At 43.6% G+C, this 17,949-nt stretch overlaps 1 protein-coding gene across 2 annotated transcripts in view; it reads left to right on the top strand.

Annotated features, from left to right (window-relative positions):
• Window positions 1–17,949, top strand: part of COL5A1 (collagen type V alpha 1 chain) — a 192,261-nt gene that overhangs the window by 146,663 nt on the left and 27,649 nt on the right. For both annotated transcript variants that reach the window (XM_088664730.1, XM_088664731.1), the window contains exons 33-49: window positions 1,871–1,915; window positions 2,033–2,086; window positions 2,208–2,252; window positions 2,953–3,006; window positions 3,181–3,234; window positions 5,648–5,701; window positions 7,872–7,979; window positions 8,409–8,498; window positions 9,088–9,141; window positions 10,213–10,320; window positions 12,966–13,073; window positions 13,713–13,766; window positions 15,490–15,543; window positions 16,165–16,272; window positions 16,374–16,427; window positions 16,532–16,639; window positions 17,361–17,414. In XM_088664730.1, the coding sequence (XP_088520856.1) occupies window positions 1,871–1,915; window positions 2,033–2,086; window positions 2,208–2,252; window positions 2,953–3,006; window positions 3,181–3,234; window positions 5,648–5,701; window positions 7,872–7,979; window positions 8,409–8,498; window positions 9,088–9,141; window positions 10,213–10,320; window positions 12,966–13,073; window positions 13,713–13,766; window positions 15,490–15,543; window positions 16,165–16,272; window positions 16,374–16,427; window positions 16,532–16,639; window positions 17,361–17,414 (1,206 nt within the window). The remainder of the gene's footprint in view (window positions 1–1,870; window positions 1,916–2,032; window positions 2,087–2,207; window positions 2,253–2,952; window positions 3,007–3,180; window positions 3,235–5,647; window positions 5,702–7,871; window positions 7,980–8,408; window positions 8,499–9,087; window positions 9,142–10,212; window positions 10,321–12,965; window positions 13,074–13,712; window positions 13,767–15,489; window positions 15,544–16,164; window positions 16,273–16,373; window positions 16,428–16,531; window positions 16,640–17,360; window positions 17,415–17,949) is intronic.

Genomic DNA, 17,949 nt, shown 5'->3' with positions numbered 1-17,949 from the left:
CATCTAGTGAAACCCACATCACTCTTTGCCCTGTTCTGAAACCCTCATTTTTTTTCCTCCAGTGCATGTTTATGACACCTGAGAATGGGGAAATCAAAGAGTAAGGGGACGTGACAAGGATCCCTTGTGATTAGGATAACACCGAGGGGCTGGTTAAAAGGCTTTGTGTTTATTTGTCCAAGTGCAAAGCAAACTCCATTTCCATAATTATGAGACCAATTGGCAGTTGGGTGTGGGTGGGGGCTCTCATATTCTTCAACAGCACCTATGCTACAATGAGAGAGCATGGACAGCGTTAAATTTCCCTTTTGCTCTCATTTAAATTCAAATTGCTTCTAACAGGCATGCTTGATCGGAATGCAGGAGGTATAAATTGCTTTTCAACATGTTAATATTGTGCCGTCTAAATTTAGTTTACATAACTTGAGGACGGGAGGGGGGCCATGTACTTTCCCCCCCCCCCCCGCGATCCTGGCTGCTCTTATTTTTCTGGTGCACAATTTTCAACCCTTGATTGTTAGTCACAAATTACTTCCCCACCCCACCCCCCTAGCCCGGGGAGGCTTTGGGCAGCTTTTCATTCCACTGAGTCGTGTCTTTTGAAATGACACCCTCTCCTTGCTGAATCATGGGACAAATTCAAATGCCATGCAGTGAGGAAAACTATCAGCAAAAGCACCACTCTACTGCAACTGTCTGAAGCCCAGCCCAGCTCATAGAACCATAGAACTACAAAGTTGGAAGGAACTCTGAGGCTCATCTAGTTGAATTTCCTGAAATGCAGGAATCTTAACTATATAAGACAGGACAGATGACCATCCAAACGCTTCATAAAAACCTCCAAATGAAGGAGAGTCCACCACCTTCTGAGGGAGTCCATTCTACTGTCAAACAGCTCTTACCTTCAAAAAGTTATTCCTGATGTTTAGTTAGAAGCTCCTTTCTAGTAACTTGAATCCATTAGTTTTGGTCCTACCCTCTGGAGCAGGAGAGAACAAGCTTTTTCCAACTTCCATTTTTCAGCCCTTTAGATATTTGGAGATGGCTAACATATGTCCTCTAAGTCTCCTCTTTTCTAGCCTAAGCATACCCAACTTCCTCTACCGTTCCCCATAAAGCTTAGTTTCCAGACCCTGGATCATCTTGGTCACCCTCCTCTAATCCGTTGAAAGTCAACAGAATTCAAGACAGTAATCTTGCATTTTGTCCTGAGTAGCATTTGACTGAATTGATATGATGGAGCAGAGTGTTCATTAACATTTCGGTTGCTCAGAGTCGGTTGCAAACATTTGCAATCCAGATAGGGGAGAGGATGTTGTCAGTTTGGCTGGGGGAGCCTGTAACAGCCAGGAGACAAGAGTCAGGGGTGGAAGAAGCTGCAGGACTGGAGAGTGAAGAACAGGTACAGGAGGAGGGAGAGATTGGTCAGGCAAGTGTAAAGTCAAGAGCTTCCACACCTCTTCCACCTGCCCTTATCTCTTCTACTCCACTGTCTCCTGGAACCAGAAAAGGATTGAAGTAGGAGGAGCAGAAACAGGTTACACGCAAGCAGAATCTTCGTCTGCTTGCGCACAGCTTGGGTGGGGCCGACACATAAGCTGAGGTCAGGGGGAAGCGCCTCTCTTTTGCTGCAGCTTCCTCATTGGGTGCCTACCTAGAAGTAGCTGAGAGGCATACAACTGATGGACATGCCTTTCCCTAACTTGTAAGTAGAGTTTTGGTGATAAAAAGTGAATTCCTCACTTGGGACATCCCATGCCTGACAGTGCCATGACATCCAACCTCTGCTTGAGTACCTCCAATGAGTTAGAGTTCAAGGTACTCTGTCCCAACTGATTTAAGGTCACCTCTTTTTTTTCCCTGGTTCTAGGGTACTCCTGGTAAACCTGGACCAAGAGGACAGCGGGGTCCAACGGTAAGCCACCCTGTCCCTTCCTGTTTCTTGGCTTCTCTGGGATTGGCTTTTGGGCCAGTTTTTGCATCATCAGACAGGTCACACTGTAACAAGTTTCCTTCCTTATCTCTTCTCAAGGGTCCCAGAGGAGAACGTGGTCAGAGAGGCATCACCGGAAAACCAGGGCCCAAGGTATTTGGGATTCCAGACACCCTCCCCCCAGATCTATGTTGTGTGCTCAAACTGATGTTTCTGCCCTTGTGACCTTGGTAGCCCTCTCATTCTAATGTCCTTGTTTTTTCTTCATTAAAAGGGCAACTCTGGCGGTGATGGCCCCCCTGGTCCTCCAGGCGAAAGGGTAAGAAAAAAACAGACTGAAACAGGAGCTTAGATGAGAGATAAACATGGACTTTTAGGCAGTAAGGGGCAACTTGGTAGAAGTTCGTAAAACAGCAGGGGGGAGAGGATAGAGAGAGGTTCCCCCCGCCCTCCTGACACTGGAACCTGTGGACGTCCAGTAAAGTTGAATGTGGGAAGATTCAGGACAGAGGAAAGAAAGTCCTCCTTCACACAGCACATAGTTAAACTAGGGAACTTGCTTCCACAGTAGGCAGTGATAGCCACCAACCTAGATGGCTTTAAAATGGAGTTCACAGAGGAGAAGGAGGCTATCAATGTCTGTTAGCCACAATGGCTATCCTCTGCCTCCATGGAGGGAGACAGTAACATTTCTAAACATCCGTTTCTGGAAACCTCAGGAGGGGAGAAGGCTCATGTCCTCGGATTGTACTTTGGGACAGGATGCTAGACTAGATGGAACATGGGCCTGATCCAGCAGGCTTTTCTTACGTTCTTATGAAGGAAAGTTGTAGTAGTAACAACAGCAACAGAAGAGCCTCCCTCTGCTGTAATTATGCATTTACCTCTGATTGATGGATCTTGAGGTTCTACCAAACCTGCCCCACTCCTTGCTCTAGAGCCCACCCCCAAGTGAGAGGCGGTTGCTTTAGCATCACCAGGTGGCAACACTAACTTTCTTGTGTTCTTTTGTTTCTAAGGGTCCTCCAGGGCCCCAAGGACCTACTGGCTTTCCTGGACCCAAAGGCCCACCAGTAAGTACAACAAGGAGAGAAGCATCTGCCCTTGACCCACCGATGCACCCAGTAAACCAAAACAGAGCTTTATAAACTCCTACAAGACAACCCACTGACTTGGATTCATCACACCTTGTATGTGAAGAAAATCATGCTGGCTGTGTCCTCTTAGCATTTTCTTTCCTCCTCTAGGGTCCACCAGGAAAGGATGGGTTGCCAGGACATCCTGGGCAGAGAGGTGAAACTGTAAGTATACAAAGATATTCCCCATACTGATAGATACTTGATGTGTGGTTGTGTTCTGTGTATTTGTGTGCTTTGCAGAGGATTCTTGGGCATGGTCCACTGCAGAATGAGAGTTCAACTTTCTGCTGGGGATATGTGTTGGAAGACCAACTGTGGCAGTCAAGATATCTTGGAAGGCCAACCATGGCATTCATTATATCTTGTAAGACCAACCATGGGATTCAATATATCTTGGCATGCCACCCACGGCAGTGGTAAAGATCTCTTGGAAGATGAACCATGGCACTCAAGATATATTGAAACACCAACCATAGCACTTAATAAATCTTTATAGGGCCTTGTCTGCCATTGCTGATCTTTTCATTGTGAGGAGCCACTGATAGACAACTAAGGGTCCCCCTAGACATTATTTGAAAATCAGTGGTATATCAACAGGCAACCTCTCTATTGTGCACCCTATTCAGAAGGAATAAAAAGGGGACATTTCAGCAGTTTTCAGGGGACAATAAAATGAGTGGGGGAATGTGGGCCATAGCACCATCATCAGTGTTCCTTTGGTTGGGTTGTAGCCGGTTGCCACCATTCTTCCTTAAATGACAACTAAGAATTTCTGCCTCCTTGGGAACAGGAGTTTATGGCTTTACTCTTCTGCTAAGGTCCTGCTTGTGGGCTTCCCATTAGGGCATCTGTTAGGCCACTAAGTGAATAGGATGCAGAAATAGATGGGCCACTGGCCTGATCTACCATAGCAGGCTCTTTTTATGTTCTTACAATTCCCTTTTTCTTCTTAGAGCTCATTCATCAGAGTCTTACAGTCTAAACCAGCCTCCTCTGCTGAAAGCTGGTGCCCTTCTGAGTTGCACCCCAACTCTCATCATTACCAGCCAATTGTGCTGGGTTTGGAGGAGTTTTGGTGCAAACCATCAGTTCTGATGCACTTGATTCATACACCTTCCAATCTGTGGAAAGTTTCGGTTCAGTAACAACCAAACTTTTGAACCTCATATAATCTGCTTTCCCATCTGACCACCTGCAAATATTTAGATACTCCTTCTGTCGCATTTCATTTCCCTATCACTATCTCCTGCAGGATTTTTTTTGGGGTGTGTGTGTGTTAAGTTTCATTTTATAAAGTATATAAAACAGAGAGAACAGTTATAGCAACAGACTAAAATGAAAACAAAATATGACAAACGTAACTACAAAATAGGCGGCTAGAATGAGTCCACTTGCACATGAGTTAAAATAGCAAGGTCACTCTTAAGTAAAGACTATCAATGTTATCTAATTATCAAGTCTAGTTCCAGATTTGCCAGGCTGGTGACAAGGCTGTCTTGAAAATGATGGCTCTATTGTATATGTCATAAAGGAATGCCAAATCATATTAAAAGTATCTGGAGGTTCTGGTCCATCTCGAAATTTAAATCCATTTTAGCTATATTCCAGAGTAAGTGGCACCAAGCATCCAGTGTCGGAATTTGCACTGTTTTCCACTGAGTTACAATTACTATTTGAGCTGCCAATATTATAGAATCATAGAACTGTAGAGTTGAAAGGGACCTTGAGAGTCATCTAGTCAAACCCTTGCAATGCAGGAATCTCAACTAGATCGTACACAACAGATGGCCATCCAATATCTGCTTTAAAATCCCCAATGAAAGAGAGTCTCCCACCTTCTGAGTGAATTTGTTCTACTGTCATATTGTTGTTGCTGTTAAGTCATTTAGTCGTGTCTGACTCTTCGTGACCCCATGGACCAGAGCATGCCAGGCACTCCTGTCTTCCACTGCCTCCCGCAGTTTGGTCAGACTCAAGTTGGTAGCTTCAAGAACACTGTCCAACCATCTCGTCCTCTGTCATCCTCTTCTCCTTGTGCCCTCCATCTTTCCCAACATCAGGGTCTTTTCTAGGGAGTCTTCTCTTCTCATGAGGTGGCCAAAGTATTGGAGCTTCAGCTTCAGGATCTGTCCTTCCAGTGAGCACTCAGGGCTGATTTCCTTTAGAATGGATAGGTTAGATCTTCTTGCAGTCCATGGGACTCTCAAGAGTCTCCTCCAGCACCATACATAAGACCAATTCTTTTGACAGTATATCTACATTGGTACTATCAAAAATATTCACTAAGATTAATTTTGGACAACAAACAATAGTTTCTTTAGTAATATCTATCATTTCTGTCAAAATTAAATTCCAAGAATCTTGCACCAACCTACATTCCAAGCGTAAATGATCATATGTATCAAGTCCTTTGGGATTTCTCCCTCTTTCTAAGACGATAAGAAAACTTATTGGAAGAAAATAAGCTAATCAATTTCAGCTGGATCATTATCTTCCATGATAACAGATTAGCAATTTATTTAGCTATCCACTGCTCTCTTAAAACAGCAATTTCTTATTTACTTTTTTCAAACAGGGTTTCCAAGGCAAGACAGGTCCCCCTGGGCCTCCAGGAGTTGTCGGTCCTCAGGTAAGCATCCCCTCCCCACCCACCCCAAACAACCCTATCCTCTTGCCAATTTCCTTCTCCCAACCATACAGGGAGAGCTGCCAACTATCCAATTATCTAGCAATTAGTAGACCCTGTCGGATTAATGGCAGAGTTAATTCTGTAAGCCCATGTTTGTGTCTGCTTTCTGGGGTGTAAAAGTCGACTGCCTGGTAATTATTGTTTGGATATGCTAAAACATAATTAGTGTAATCTTTGGAAACAGCATCGTTGCCAAGGCATTGTTAATGGAGTCAATGAGAAGTTTTGTGATGTTTGCTTTTCCTTTGTGAGATGCAGGGCGGGACACTTAGGGGTCTGCCCACACTTCCATTTGTCTCATGCTTTCTTATAATTTGCATCGGGTCAGTAGCACTGATCTGAAAGCTTATCATTTCTTAGCCCAACGCAGAAATGCGAAAACCGTTTGTGTTTTGTTTTTACAAAAAATGATTTTTTTACAGAACAAACGAAATACCCATTAAAACCCAAATAGAAATTGGTTCTCCTTCTGATCCATTCCTTTGGGGGGGGGGGCTCCTGAATGGAAAAAAAACTCACACTTTCCCTTGTGAAACATTGTGAAGGTGTTCCTCTTTCACCTTCCCCCTTCTGTCTCCGCCCATGCCTTGTGTAAAAATTTCCAGTTATCTCAAGAGCCTCTTGATGTGCACTTCTAGTTCTCTGCCCTACACTATTATTATTATTTACAAAAGTGCTCCCCTTTTGCGCTCATGTGGGCATTGCACATATACCGTATGTGTACGTGTGTGAGAGTGAAAGCAGCTTCCCTTTCCAGTGCCAATAGTATCAGATGTGTGACCACAATGCAAAAATGGGGAATAACGGGAACGTAAACCATCCAAGTAGCTCCCCATTCCTTGGCTGCAGCAGCGGTCAGCACTCTGTGCTGTTGACACCTTAAATGTTTACATTATGGGCTATGTGAGTGGTCTTCCTTTAATATTAATCAAATTACAGTCTATTTTTAACTTGTTCTTGTTGGACTTCCCCTTGGGGGTTCCAGAGAAGTGGCAGTATTTTGTTGTTGTTGTTGTTGTTGTTGTTGTTGTTGTTGTTGTTGTTGTTGTTGTTGTTGTCTTATTATTATTGTATGATATTGTGTGCTTGTGAACAGGAACAAAATGGACTTCAACAACCTCTGAAAAAGAAAAAGCAGGGCATGCACTGCAGTGCTGTGGCACAAGGGGGCAGAGAAAGGGGTGGTTAAGAAGGAAGAAAAGTGGAACAGTGATAGACAGGATATTGTGAGTTTCCACAGGTGCCTCCTTGAAATAGTTGTGGAGGAAGGTGTGGCATGAGGACCCAGAATCCCAGACAAAACTTGTGGCAGTACTAATCTGCACTGCAACAAGCAGTAGAAAACTTGGGACAAATGGAAAAGTGGATAGGCCCTTTCAGTGCTGTTGCTCCCTCTCCACTGGTCTGAGTGGCTAAGGGAGCAGAAAGGTCGGGACCACAAAGATGTACAGGTGAAACTTGGAAAATTAGAATATCGTTGAAAAGTGCATTTATTTCAGTAACGCAGTTTAAAAGGTGAAACCAATATATGAGATAGATGCATGACCTGCAAAGCAAGATATGTCAAGCTTTGATTTGTTGTAATTGTAATTATTTGCCGTTAGGTGGGTTAATTATAAATGGAATGTAATTAATGAAATGTAATAGCGAAGTTCATTTTTGTTTATTTTCGTATGATTGTAACTATTTGTTTGATTACTGTGGAATTTCCAAAAGAAAGCATTTGTAAAAATTAAAAGGAAAATTAAAAATAATAAGTTGCATTACTGTACTGAAATAAATGCACTTTTCGGCGATATTCTAATTTTCTGAGTTTCACCTGTACATAGATGTATTCATTCATTCAGTTGCAGATTGCATAATTATTTAAAACAACCCCAGTCCTTAGGCAGAATATAGAAATATGCACAGACTTTTATAGGTGTGAAAAGGTTGCAGCACTTGGGACTTACTTACTCTTGCTAAACCACAGCACTTGATGTGCTTCTCAGATCAAGCTCCCTCTCTCCAGTTCCAGTATTTTTGCATGTGTTGTTCTTGCTTTCAGTGTCGTATGGAAAATAAGTGTCTCCTTCTGTGCACTTAATTACTATCTATGCTTTCCTGGCAGGGTCCTACTGGGGAAACTGGTCCAATGGGTGAGCGTGGCCATCCAGGGCCCCCTGGACCTCCAGGTGAACAAGGACTTCCTGGGTTAGCTGGAAAGGAAGGAACAAAGGTGGGTCTGTTTTGATGCAATCATGGAATGAACCTGAGCAAGACCTTCTGCATGCAAAACAGATGCTCTACCCCTGAGCTATAGCCCCTCCCCAGGTAGGATTGGTCTGTATTGACCATAGGGGAGATCTTAATGATGTCCCCCATCAATTTGATTTCTCTCTCTCTCTGTTTAAACAAGAAACTTTTTAAAAAATGGCCCAAGGAATAGGAATTGCTTTTTTAAAAAAATGCCTCTTGATTTGTTGGTTTTTTTTAATACATTTTGTTTATTATTTTTATTTTGCTAATTTCTGTTCTTAACATTTGAATCCTCACATTTTAAACAAAATGTTAACAACAAAAGTTTTGTTTTAAAAAAAAAATCCAACTGTGCAATTAAGCAATGAGTTTCTCCTTCCAATTCTGAACCTTGAACCTTTCCTTGCAGGGTGACCCGGGTCCTGCTGGCCTTCCTGGAAAAGATGGTCCATCTGGTCTGAGAGGATTCCCAGGAGATAGGGGTCTTCCTGGTCCAATCGTAAGTAACAAGACTTGCGTTGGAAGCATCACGCTTGCCTTCTGCTAATTTCCCCCCAACAATTTTAATAGTTTCTGCATACCAATTTGAGTCTGAGATGACAGAACCATATAATTGGTGTACATCAATATGTCCCTTTTCTGTGAGCCTATGAATGCTGGAAGGGTAGCTCTATGGGATGAGTGGACAACGATATCATTCACATATATGATAACCAAAAAAGGGGCCAGCAAGCCTTACACTTTTGTTGACTGTACAGCTGACAGCTGACATTGCCTGTCTACTCTAACTTACATTGTATTTCCAGTGCACAGGTTATTAATTATGGTCACCAACCGACTATCCATCCCTAGCCTCCATAATTTGAGCCAGAGCATAGCTTTGTTGGTGATATCAAAGGCTGAGGTCAGATAGACAAAAACATCATTTAAATATTTCTTGGAGGTGCCTGCATATTTCTCTCTTAAATGGTTTAAGGAAAAGCCCTGGTATACAGTTGACTTCCCCTAATAAAAGCCTGCTTGGTCATCTGCTAATTTTCCATTTGGGTGACCTTTCTCCCTTTTCTCTCCCATCTTCTTGCCTGCAGGGACCTGTGGGATTGAAGGGCAATGAAGGACCTCCTGGACCCCCAGGCCCAGCAGTAAGTACAAATCTTAGAATTGCATTGAATCTTCACATTTGCCAACAGCCAAATTCTTCCACTTTAGCTGCAGACTGTTCAGTTCTTTGTTTGCTTATCTTCTATTCAAAGCAAATTGTTGCACCTAAACTGTGGCATCTGGTGTCTGGCCCTGGGTTCTTTGGTAGGACTGGCTTTCCTGCATTCGTTCTAGAGAAAGTGGGATTCTACTCTTGTTTGAGAGCCAGCCGTCTGTTGACCCATTAGGAAGCTGGTGGAGTAGCCCTTATGTAGAGGGTGTAACAAGGCTGTGATTTTGGTTTTGACCTGCATTTGTCACAACCAGTGCTGTTTACATCCTGCTGCAGTTCAGTTTCTTCTCAATACTATGTTATTAGTCTCGCTGTCCACTACTTAATGTAATTTAGGTAACTTTTTACATCATGTAGGTAACTGACATTGGTCTCAGTGTAATGGTATGATGTTTAAAAAGCTGTTATACATTGTTTATGGATGTTAATTTTTCTATTTTGAGAACCAGTAGTTTTTAGAAGTATAAAAGCATAGAATTGTAGAATTAGAAGGGTCCCTGAGGATCATTCTAGTCCAACCCCCTGCAATGCAGGAATATGCAACTGTCTCATACAGATTTTGTACCTGCAATGCTCTGCTTACACAGTCAGAGGCAGTAATACTTTGAATACCAGTTGCTGAAAACCACAGGAAACAACAGAGTGCTCTTTTGCTCAGGATTCTCACTGACGTCTGGTTGGCCACTGTGAGAATAGGGAATGGACTAGATGGTCACTGGCCTGATCCAGAAGAGATCTTCTTATGTTGTACCTCCACTGTTGGATGCAGTAATGCTTCTGAGTACCAGTTGCTGGAAGCCACAGGAGGGGAGAGTGTTCTTACGCTCTGGTCCCCATCCCCTCACTAAAGAGGGCTCCAGGTCTGCAAGCAACCTGAAAGAGATCACTGAACCTGAAGTCAGCAAATGCTATTTACACGCACATTATTTTTGATGGTTTCATAGCAGCCTTTGTCTCATTGTTGAATGTCCACCAACCCTCTCTCCATCCTCTCATCCAGGGCTCTCCTGGTGAGCGAGGTCCTGCTGGCTCAGCCGGCCCCATCGGTCTGCCAGGGCGGCCTGGACCACAAGGGCCACCGGGCCCTGCTGGTGAGAAAGGGACCCCGGTAAGTCTTACATTCAGATCATGGTCAGTGGGTGGGGCTGGGATAGTCCTATCCTGCAAGTGATGCAAGTGGTTAGAATAATAGAATTTTAGACTTGGAATGAACCCCCTGCAATGCAGGAATCAAAGCTAAATAGTTTAGAATGGCAATATTTTTTTTAGGGATGTAACTCTGAGTTGAAAGGGTCATGGCCTAAGTTCTGCTTGGTGTAGGCCAATGAGAATGAGCAGACCTGAGCGTGTTGCGTGCATTCATTTCAATGGGTCTACTCTGAGTAATAATAATGATTTTACTATTTGTACCAGCATATACAAAAAATAATAAAACATTAAACATTGAAGAGAAATGGGACAGGGCCCATTGAGTTTGAAAATAATAGGCTACAGCCCATGGAATCTCAGCAGAATTTAGCAAAATAGCCTATAACATTGGGTTATTTATTTATTTATTTTCATATCATTTATACTGATTGATCCTAAAAAGATAACAGCCTCAATATGAGCTTACAAAAAAGACAAAACAATAAGAAAAGATGGACAATAGTTTAAGGCTTTCAAAAAGTTAAAATCACAATACGCTAAGCAAGATTAAAACTTGGATCAGCCATCTAAATGTGTAATGTGGTGAGATGCATGGGGGAGAGGCCTGTGTGTGTGTGTGTGTGTGTGTGTGTGTGTGTGTGTGTGTAAAAGGTATGATAATTCAATAGAGAGCTTCCATGTTCAGTAGCAGTGTATCTCCTTGCTCCCAGTCTCTGAGGATGTACCACTGGGCAGAATGGGTGGGTAGGTGTTGATGTTGATGGTTGATGGCCTTTCTTACATGACACCCCTTCTGTCTGGAAGGAGGATATCATTATTATTCTTGCTTCCCTTTCCCCTCCACTCTGAGCCATGATGGTCTCTCTCTTCTTCCCCACCACACACCGCTTGTGACTTTCGGAGGCGTGGAAAACACAGCCTCAGTAAGGCCTTTTCTCTCCTGCCTGCCCACCACCTCGAACTGAGTGTTGGCGTAGAGTTTTTGAAAGATGGCAGCCAGGGCCGAGGCACTAATCTCCCTCTCCGAGCTGTGTCGCAGACGTCTGCACCCTAGAGTTTATATATGTAATGTTTTCAGAGAGCTGAAATGGGTAGTTTATCTGATGCCAGATTGGTTACTGCAGAGAGCGCCTGGAATTCAAGGGAGAGGATGAAGTGATGCTCTTGGAAAGGAGAGAAACATCAAACACTCATCCTGTTGCAGGCAGGAGGAGGGAGTGCAGGGCAACTACCTGTCTCTGCTCACACTCTAAATCTAGGCCTTCAAGTAAAGTAAACGCCTTGAAACAGCAACTCATAAGAATGATAAAACCATAGATGTCTAGAGTTGGAAAAGACCCAAAGGGCAATCTAGTCCAACCCCCTGCAATGACAACTGAAGAAGCTAAGCTAATTTCAAAGTTTGCACTATTTCTTCTCCAGTCAGAACGAAGCATCGTTGATGTTTGAAGCTAAAAGTCTGCCCACTGAAATATAGCACGTCAACTAGGATGTACACCGGAATATTTCCACTGCGGAAGGCTTCAGCCCAGTGGCAGAGCATCTGCTTTGCACGCAGAAGGTCCCACTTTCAATCCCCACTTGTAAGGCTGGGAACACCCCCTGCCTGGAACCTTGGAGACTGCCTGCGGTCAGTCAGTGTAGACAATCCTGAGCCAGACGGACCAGCAGTCTGAGTCCAGCTTCCTATATTCCAAATTAATTCAGCCTTTTCTTGAGAACTATAAGGACTAAAACCTTACTTTGTGTTTAGGGAAGGGTCATGGCTCCGTGGCAGAGAATCTGCCTTGTATGCAGAAGGCCCCATGTTCAATCCCCACTGGTATCTCCAGGCAGGGCTAGGGAAAACACTCCTTGCCTGAAACCATGGAGATAATCCATAAGGCATTGTAGAACAGGAATGCAAAACATTTGGCCCTCCAGATGTTGCTGTACAGTAACTCACATCATCCCTGGCCATTATTCATTCTGGCAGCAAGGGCTTCTGGGAGTTGGAGTCAAACAACAGCTGGAGAGCCAAAGGTTCCCCCATCCTTGATTTCTGACTCAACGTAAGGAACCTTCCTGTATTCAGTGTCTTGGGTCAGTGGTACTTCGTATCACATTACATGCAGGTTCAGTTCCTGGTGGCAACTCCAGGTGCAGCTATGAACATACTCTGCCTGAAATCCTGGAGAGGTGCTGCCAGTCAGGGTAGACAATACTGAGGGATGGACCAGTGGGTCTGACTCTGTATAAAGCTGCTGATATATGTGCTTTCTTAATATACATACATACATACATATATATATTAAAAGAAAGAAAGCTTTAGTTGCAAATTGATGGGAGGGGATATCCATCCTGCCTGAGCTCAATATACTCTCTGATATAGACCTCCTCCTCACCTTCTTGAGGTAGAGACAACTAGATAGTTATTAATTTTTCATGTTTTGTTATGTTTATATATGTGGGGTATCATCATCATCATCTTAGTTTGTTTTTTATTCCTCAAAGCAAGGGCCTGAGTTAGGCATGTTTTAAAATGAGCAAGTTACACGTGTCAATATAGTGGAGAGGAATTTGATCTGGGATTTTGATTTCTCCTCCCCCTCTAACCTTTCTTAGGGTGAAAAAGGCCCTCAAGGACCAGCTGGCCGCGATGGTATCCAAGGTCCAGTTGGGTTACCTGGCCCAGCAGGACCTGTTGGGCCACCAGGGGAAGATGGAGACAAGGTAGGAAACATTTCCCAATACCACCCCCTGCTGCCCCCCAAAATAATCAGGTTAGCAAAACCTGCCACTAATCAATTATTGATCTAGCATTTACCCAGTGAAGGATATCCTCCTCTCCTTGCTAATGTTTTCACTGGGTTTTGTTCAACCTGCGTTTTACAGAGGGATTGCCCTACATTGTTGTGGAAATCAGCCCACAAGATAATCATTTGAAACGTACACCAGGGTATCCCTTTGTTTTCTGATGTGCATGTCTGGAGAGTGACCTTGTCCATCTGTGCCATGGGTGCTCTGAACATTGTACAAAGTGCAAAAGATTTAATCAGTGGTTGACACACAACAAGCAAATATACTGGAAAATTAACAAAAGTTGCAAAAAGGTTTCAACAAGTTACTATAATCAGTTTGCCCTTTTAATATCAGCTTTCTTAGCATTACGTGGCAAGCTGTGGTTACACATGATAGAGTGTTTTTGCACAACTAGTGCAGAATATGAACCAAGCAAATGCCGCCCTCACACACGCACCCCTTATCGATTGCTGACCAGAGCAATGCTCAATATCCTTAATCCTGAAACCAAACTTTATTGATTGCTCTAACAAAATATAATGCTGTTTGTGTTCTCCCCTTGTCGGATAGGGTGAAATTGGTGAACCAGGACAGAAGGGAAGTAAAGGTGACAAAGGGGAACAGGTAAGATGTGGTTTTCCTTTTAAGGTGGGTTGTTGCAAGCGGCGATGTAAGAAGGTATTATTTTCTGTTCCACTCTGTGGGAATCAAACCACAGGACAACTTTTGTTCTTCACCTGATGCTCCTCTTTATTCCAGGTACCTGAGAGAGGTCCCTGAACTCTTGAGACGCAGAGCCCTCTGAACACACTACAAAGTGCACAGTATTGATATAGTCATTGTCACGCAAATCACAGAGACTAACTTCCTCAGATATAAAATAGAAAAAAATTCCTTCAGTAGCACCTTAAAGACCAACTAAGTTTTTATTTTGGTATGAGCTTTCGTGTGCATGCACACTTCTTCAGATACATGCACACGAAAGCTCATACCAAAATAAAAACTTAGTTGGTCTTTAAGGTGCTACTGAAGGAATTTTTTTTCTATTTTGCTTCGACTCAGACCAACACGGCTACCTACCTGTAACTTCCTCAGATATAGTGGAATACTACAGAGTGTCCAAAGCAATGTTGCAGAAATAGTTTTTCACCTTTTAGATTCAGTTTGTGTAGCAGTTATTTAGCTCTCCTGGCAGTCAGAGGTTATTCATGTTAGAACATTTTTGCACAGCTTTGTTGTTTGTGGCTAAAGCAGTACATGAATCATCAAATATCACCCTCATCATTATTCCATAGCACAATCTTTCTTATTGTTGGCCAGCACTAAGTTCATTATTCTTAATTCTGAAGCCAAACCTTATTGATTTCTCTTACACCTGTACCTGAAAGATGGTATTCCCTCAACCAAACCTGCCCAGGTTTTGAGATCTTCAGGGGAGGCCCTTCTCTTGGTCCTGCCACCCTTGTAGGGTCGCTTGGTGGGGATGTGGGAGAGGGCCTTCTTGGTGGCTGCTCCCAGACTTTGGAACTCTCTCCTTAGAGAAGCCAGACTGGCTCCCTCCTCATTCTGTTGGCAGGATGAAGACTTCCCTTTCCCAGTAGGCTTTTGAGAATTGCCTGCTTTTAATTAAAGAGTTGGTGCCAAAGAGTTGGTGTTTTTATTGTAAGTACAGTGGTACCCTGCAAGACAAATTTTTCACAAGATGAAAGCGTCTTGCGATCTGATGGTGACTCGCAATACGAATTTGTTTTGCGAAAAATTCATCTTGCGAATCGCGGTTTCCCATAGGAATGCATTGAAATTTAATTAATGTGTTGCTATGGGCAAAAAAAGAAATTTAAATGCATTCCTATGGGAAACTGCGATTTGCAAGATGAATTTTTCACAAAACGAATTGACTCGCTGAACAAATTTAATTCGTCTTGCGAGGCACCACTGTATTGGTATGGTTTAAGCTGATTTTATATATGTATATAGTTTTAATTCTATCAGTGTATGATTGTTTTCTAATTATGGTTTTTTTATATGTTTTTAGTAGTTCTTGTTTTTATCTATAAGCTGCCTTGAGAACTGTCAGGGGGAAAGGCAGAGTATAAATAAGTATATAATAATAATGGTCTCATGCAGCATTCTTTTCATTTTGCCACCAAACCTGAATTTCATTTCCTTGTGTTCATCTTTCACCGAACCTGACATTATTATGTAATTTGGTTATCTTGTTATTACGTCATTCCACCCTGTTTGTTTCAGTGAAAAGGAAACTCAGTGTGGGGGAGAACATAATCAATTACACATCATTTGCAGGTGGGCAGCATTTCAATGAGCATGCATCTCTCTTTTTTTCCAGGGTCCACCAGGCCCTACTGGTCCACAGGGTCCAATTGGTCAACCAGGTCCAGCTGTAAGTATGGCTCCTATTTTCAGTCATCCAATATCTTGTCAAACTTCACTTGTATGGGAGCTGTACTGGACTTCATTCCAGGAATCCTTGAATATGTGAATATCATAGTCTCTGATCATGTTCAGAGTGCCTTTCCTCTACCATTGAGAAGCCACAGCCTGTTTCCTAGGATTCAAGGATCTAGTCTTCTGGCTTCAGGCTGAGTGGAGACCTCACAGCCCTTTCTCCTCAAAATTAAAGCAGGGGTAGCTAATGTGGTGACATCCAGATGTTTTTGGACCACAACTCCCAAAAGTCAACATATCCAATGGTCAGGTATGATCATTGGATATTGGAGCCCACAACACCTCAAAGGCCACCCCCAAATCAATCCCTGGGTGGGGACATGACTATAGAAATAAAAAGAGGAGAGACTCATTTCCTTAAGTTTCTCTCTTCCACCAGTTACCAGCCATCCAAATGAAACATGCTCCGTTTTGAGATGGCTGCCACAGTAGGGTAAATTTGCTGTGCTGAAATCTGTCCTTCCTTCCTGATCTGAAAAAAACCCCAACCATGTCACCTTTCCTTCATCCGGGATTTGCTCCATCCCCTCATTCATTTTGGTTGTGTGTTTTTTAGGGAGCTGATGGCGAGCCTGGCCCTCGAGGACAGCAGGGTCTCTTCGGTCAGAAAGGGGACGAAGGACCAAGAGGATTCCCTGGCCCTCCAGGACCTGTGGGGTTGCAGGTAATTTCCAAAGCAAGTTAAATGTAATTTATGGGAGGAAGGGAAAGGAAAGAAATGTGTGATTCAGATGCTCTACTCACTCTTCTGACACTGTTCCACAGGGCTTACCTGGACCTCCTGGTGAGAAGGGCGAAACAGGCGATGTTGGCCAAATGGTAAGGTTCCCATTTTCCCTGAAATGCTGCTATTGCCGTAGACTGCTTATGTCAAAAGGTTAACCTTTTCACCAATTAAATGTCTCTTTTTTCCTATCCTCCAGGGTCCTCCAGGGCCTCCAGGGCCAAGGGGTCCATCTGGGGCCCCAGGAGCTGATGGACCTCAAGGTCCACCAGGTGGGATTGGAAATCCTGGATCTGTCGGCGAGAAGGTAACCTATCTTTGGCTCATTTCTGTGCCCAAGTCCTTTGGGGTGGGGATTTGAGAGGAGGAGATGACCATCTGAGCAATGTTGTTTATCTGGATATAGGTAAAGTCAGGCAAGCGATGGACCTTGGCTAGGCTATAGCTCAGAGGGAGAGACATATGAAGGAAAGCCAAGAGTATGGTTAGCTCCAGTGCTTTGCGGGTTCCTCTTGCCATTTAACCATCAAAGGTTGGAACTGTGTACGGCAAGGAGATTGAGAAAAGCATCCTTGGCCACTTAAACCTTTAAGCTAGACAAGACACTTGCTAGATTCCTCTAACCAGCTCTTGGTGGTCATGCAGGAGATGGGTATCAATAGCTACTAACCATGATGGCTGTGCTCTGCCTCCGTGGTCGGAGGCAGCCATGCTTCTGAATACCAGTTGCTGGAAACCACAGAAGGGGAACTGCTCTTCCTCTCAGTTCCTGCTTGTGAGCTTCCCGTAATGTGTTGGCCACTGTGAGGACAGGACACTGGACTAGTTGGGCCACTGGCATGACCCAGGAGGATCTTCTTATGCTTTTGTGCCACCATGGAATCAGGCAAGCTTGTGGTCTGAGGGGTTAGGATTGTCAGAGAAAGAACAGGTGGGGTAGGAAGGGGAGGGCTAGAGTACAGCTCTTCCCCATATGAAAAGCAAAGGGCATGGCTATGTTTCATGGTCCTGACCTGCAATTTTTACAGGGTGAACCCGGAGAATCTGGGGAACCTGGCTTGCCTGGCGACGGTGGACCCCCGGTAAGGCCTTTATCTTCTTATAAAAATGACTGTGTTTGGGAATAAGATGGTATGAAATGGTGCTAAGGCTTTGAAGTAGTCCTGTCTAAAGTTTTCAGTGTGAGGTTCATATAACCCAAATAGCAACCCAATCCACTTTTCTGCTATAGGCACAATAATGGGACATACAGGACATTACTATGTTACTATAGAATAAGTAATTAATAGAATCGTAGAATTGTAGAATTGGAAGGGATCCCAGAGGTCATTTAGTCCAACCCTCTGCAGTGCAAGAATTCCAGTTAAAGAATCCCTAAGAGATAGTCTCACAGCCTCTGCTTAAAAACCTCCAGCAAAGCAGAGTCCACATTACCTGAAAAGATAACAAATCAGTTATGTGCTGCCAAAGGCCAGGAGGACTCTGAAAAATATTGGTGAGATTTTACCTTACGTGCAGATACGCAGGGTTGCCTCTCCATAGCACGATATCAGACTTGCCTTTCCTGATGGCCTTAACTACTCTGCCCACCTGAGATTAAGTCCCAGATATACTGTG

This window comes from Zootoca vivipara, chromosome Z2, assembly GCF_965207765.1.
Source record: "Zootoca vivipara chromosome Z2, rZooViv2.hap1.1, whole genome shotgun sequence".
NCBI lineage: Eukaryota > Metazoa > Chordata > Lepidosauria > Squamata > Lacertidae > Zootoca > Zootoca vivipara.
Note: the sequence above shows the minus strand (reverse complement) of the source record. Positions and strands in the feature narration are given on the sequence as shown.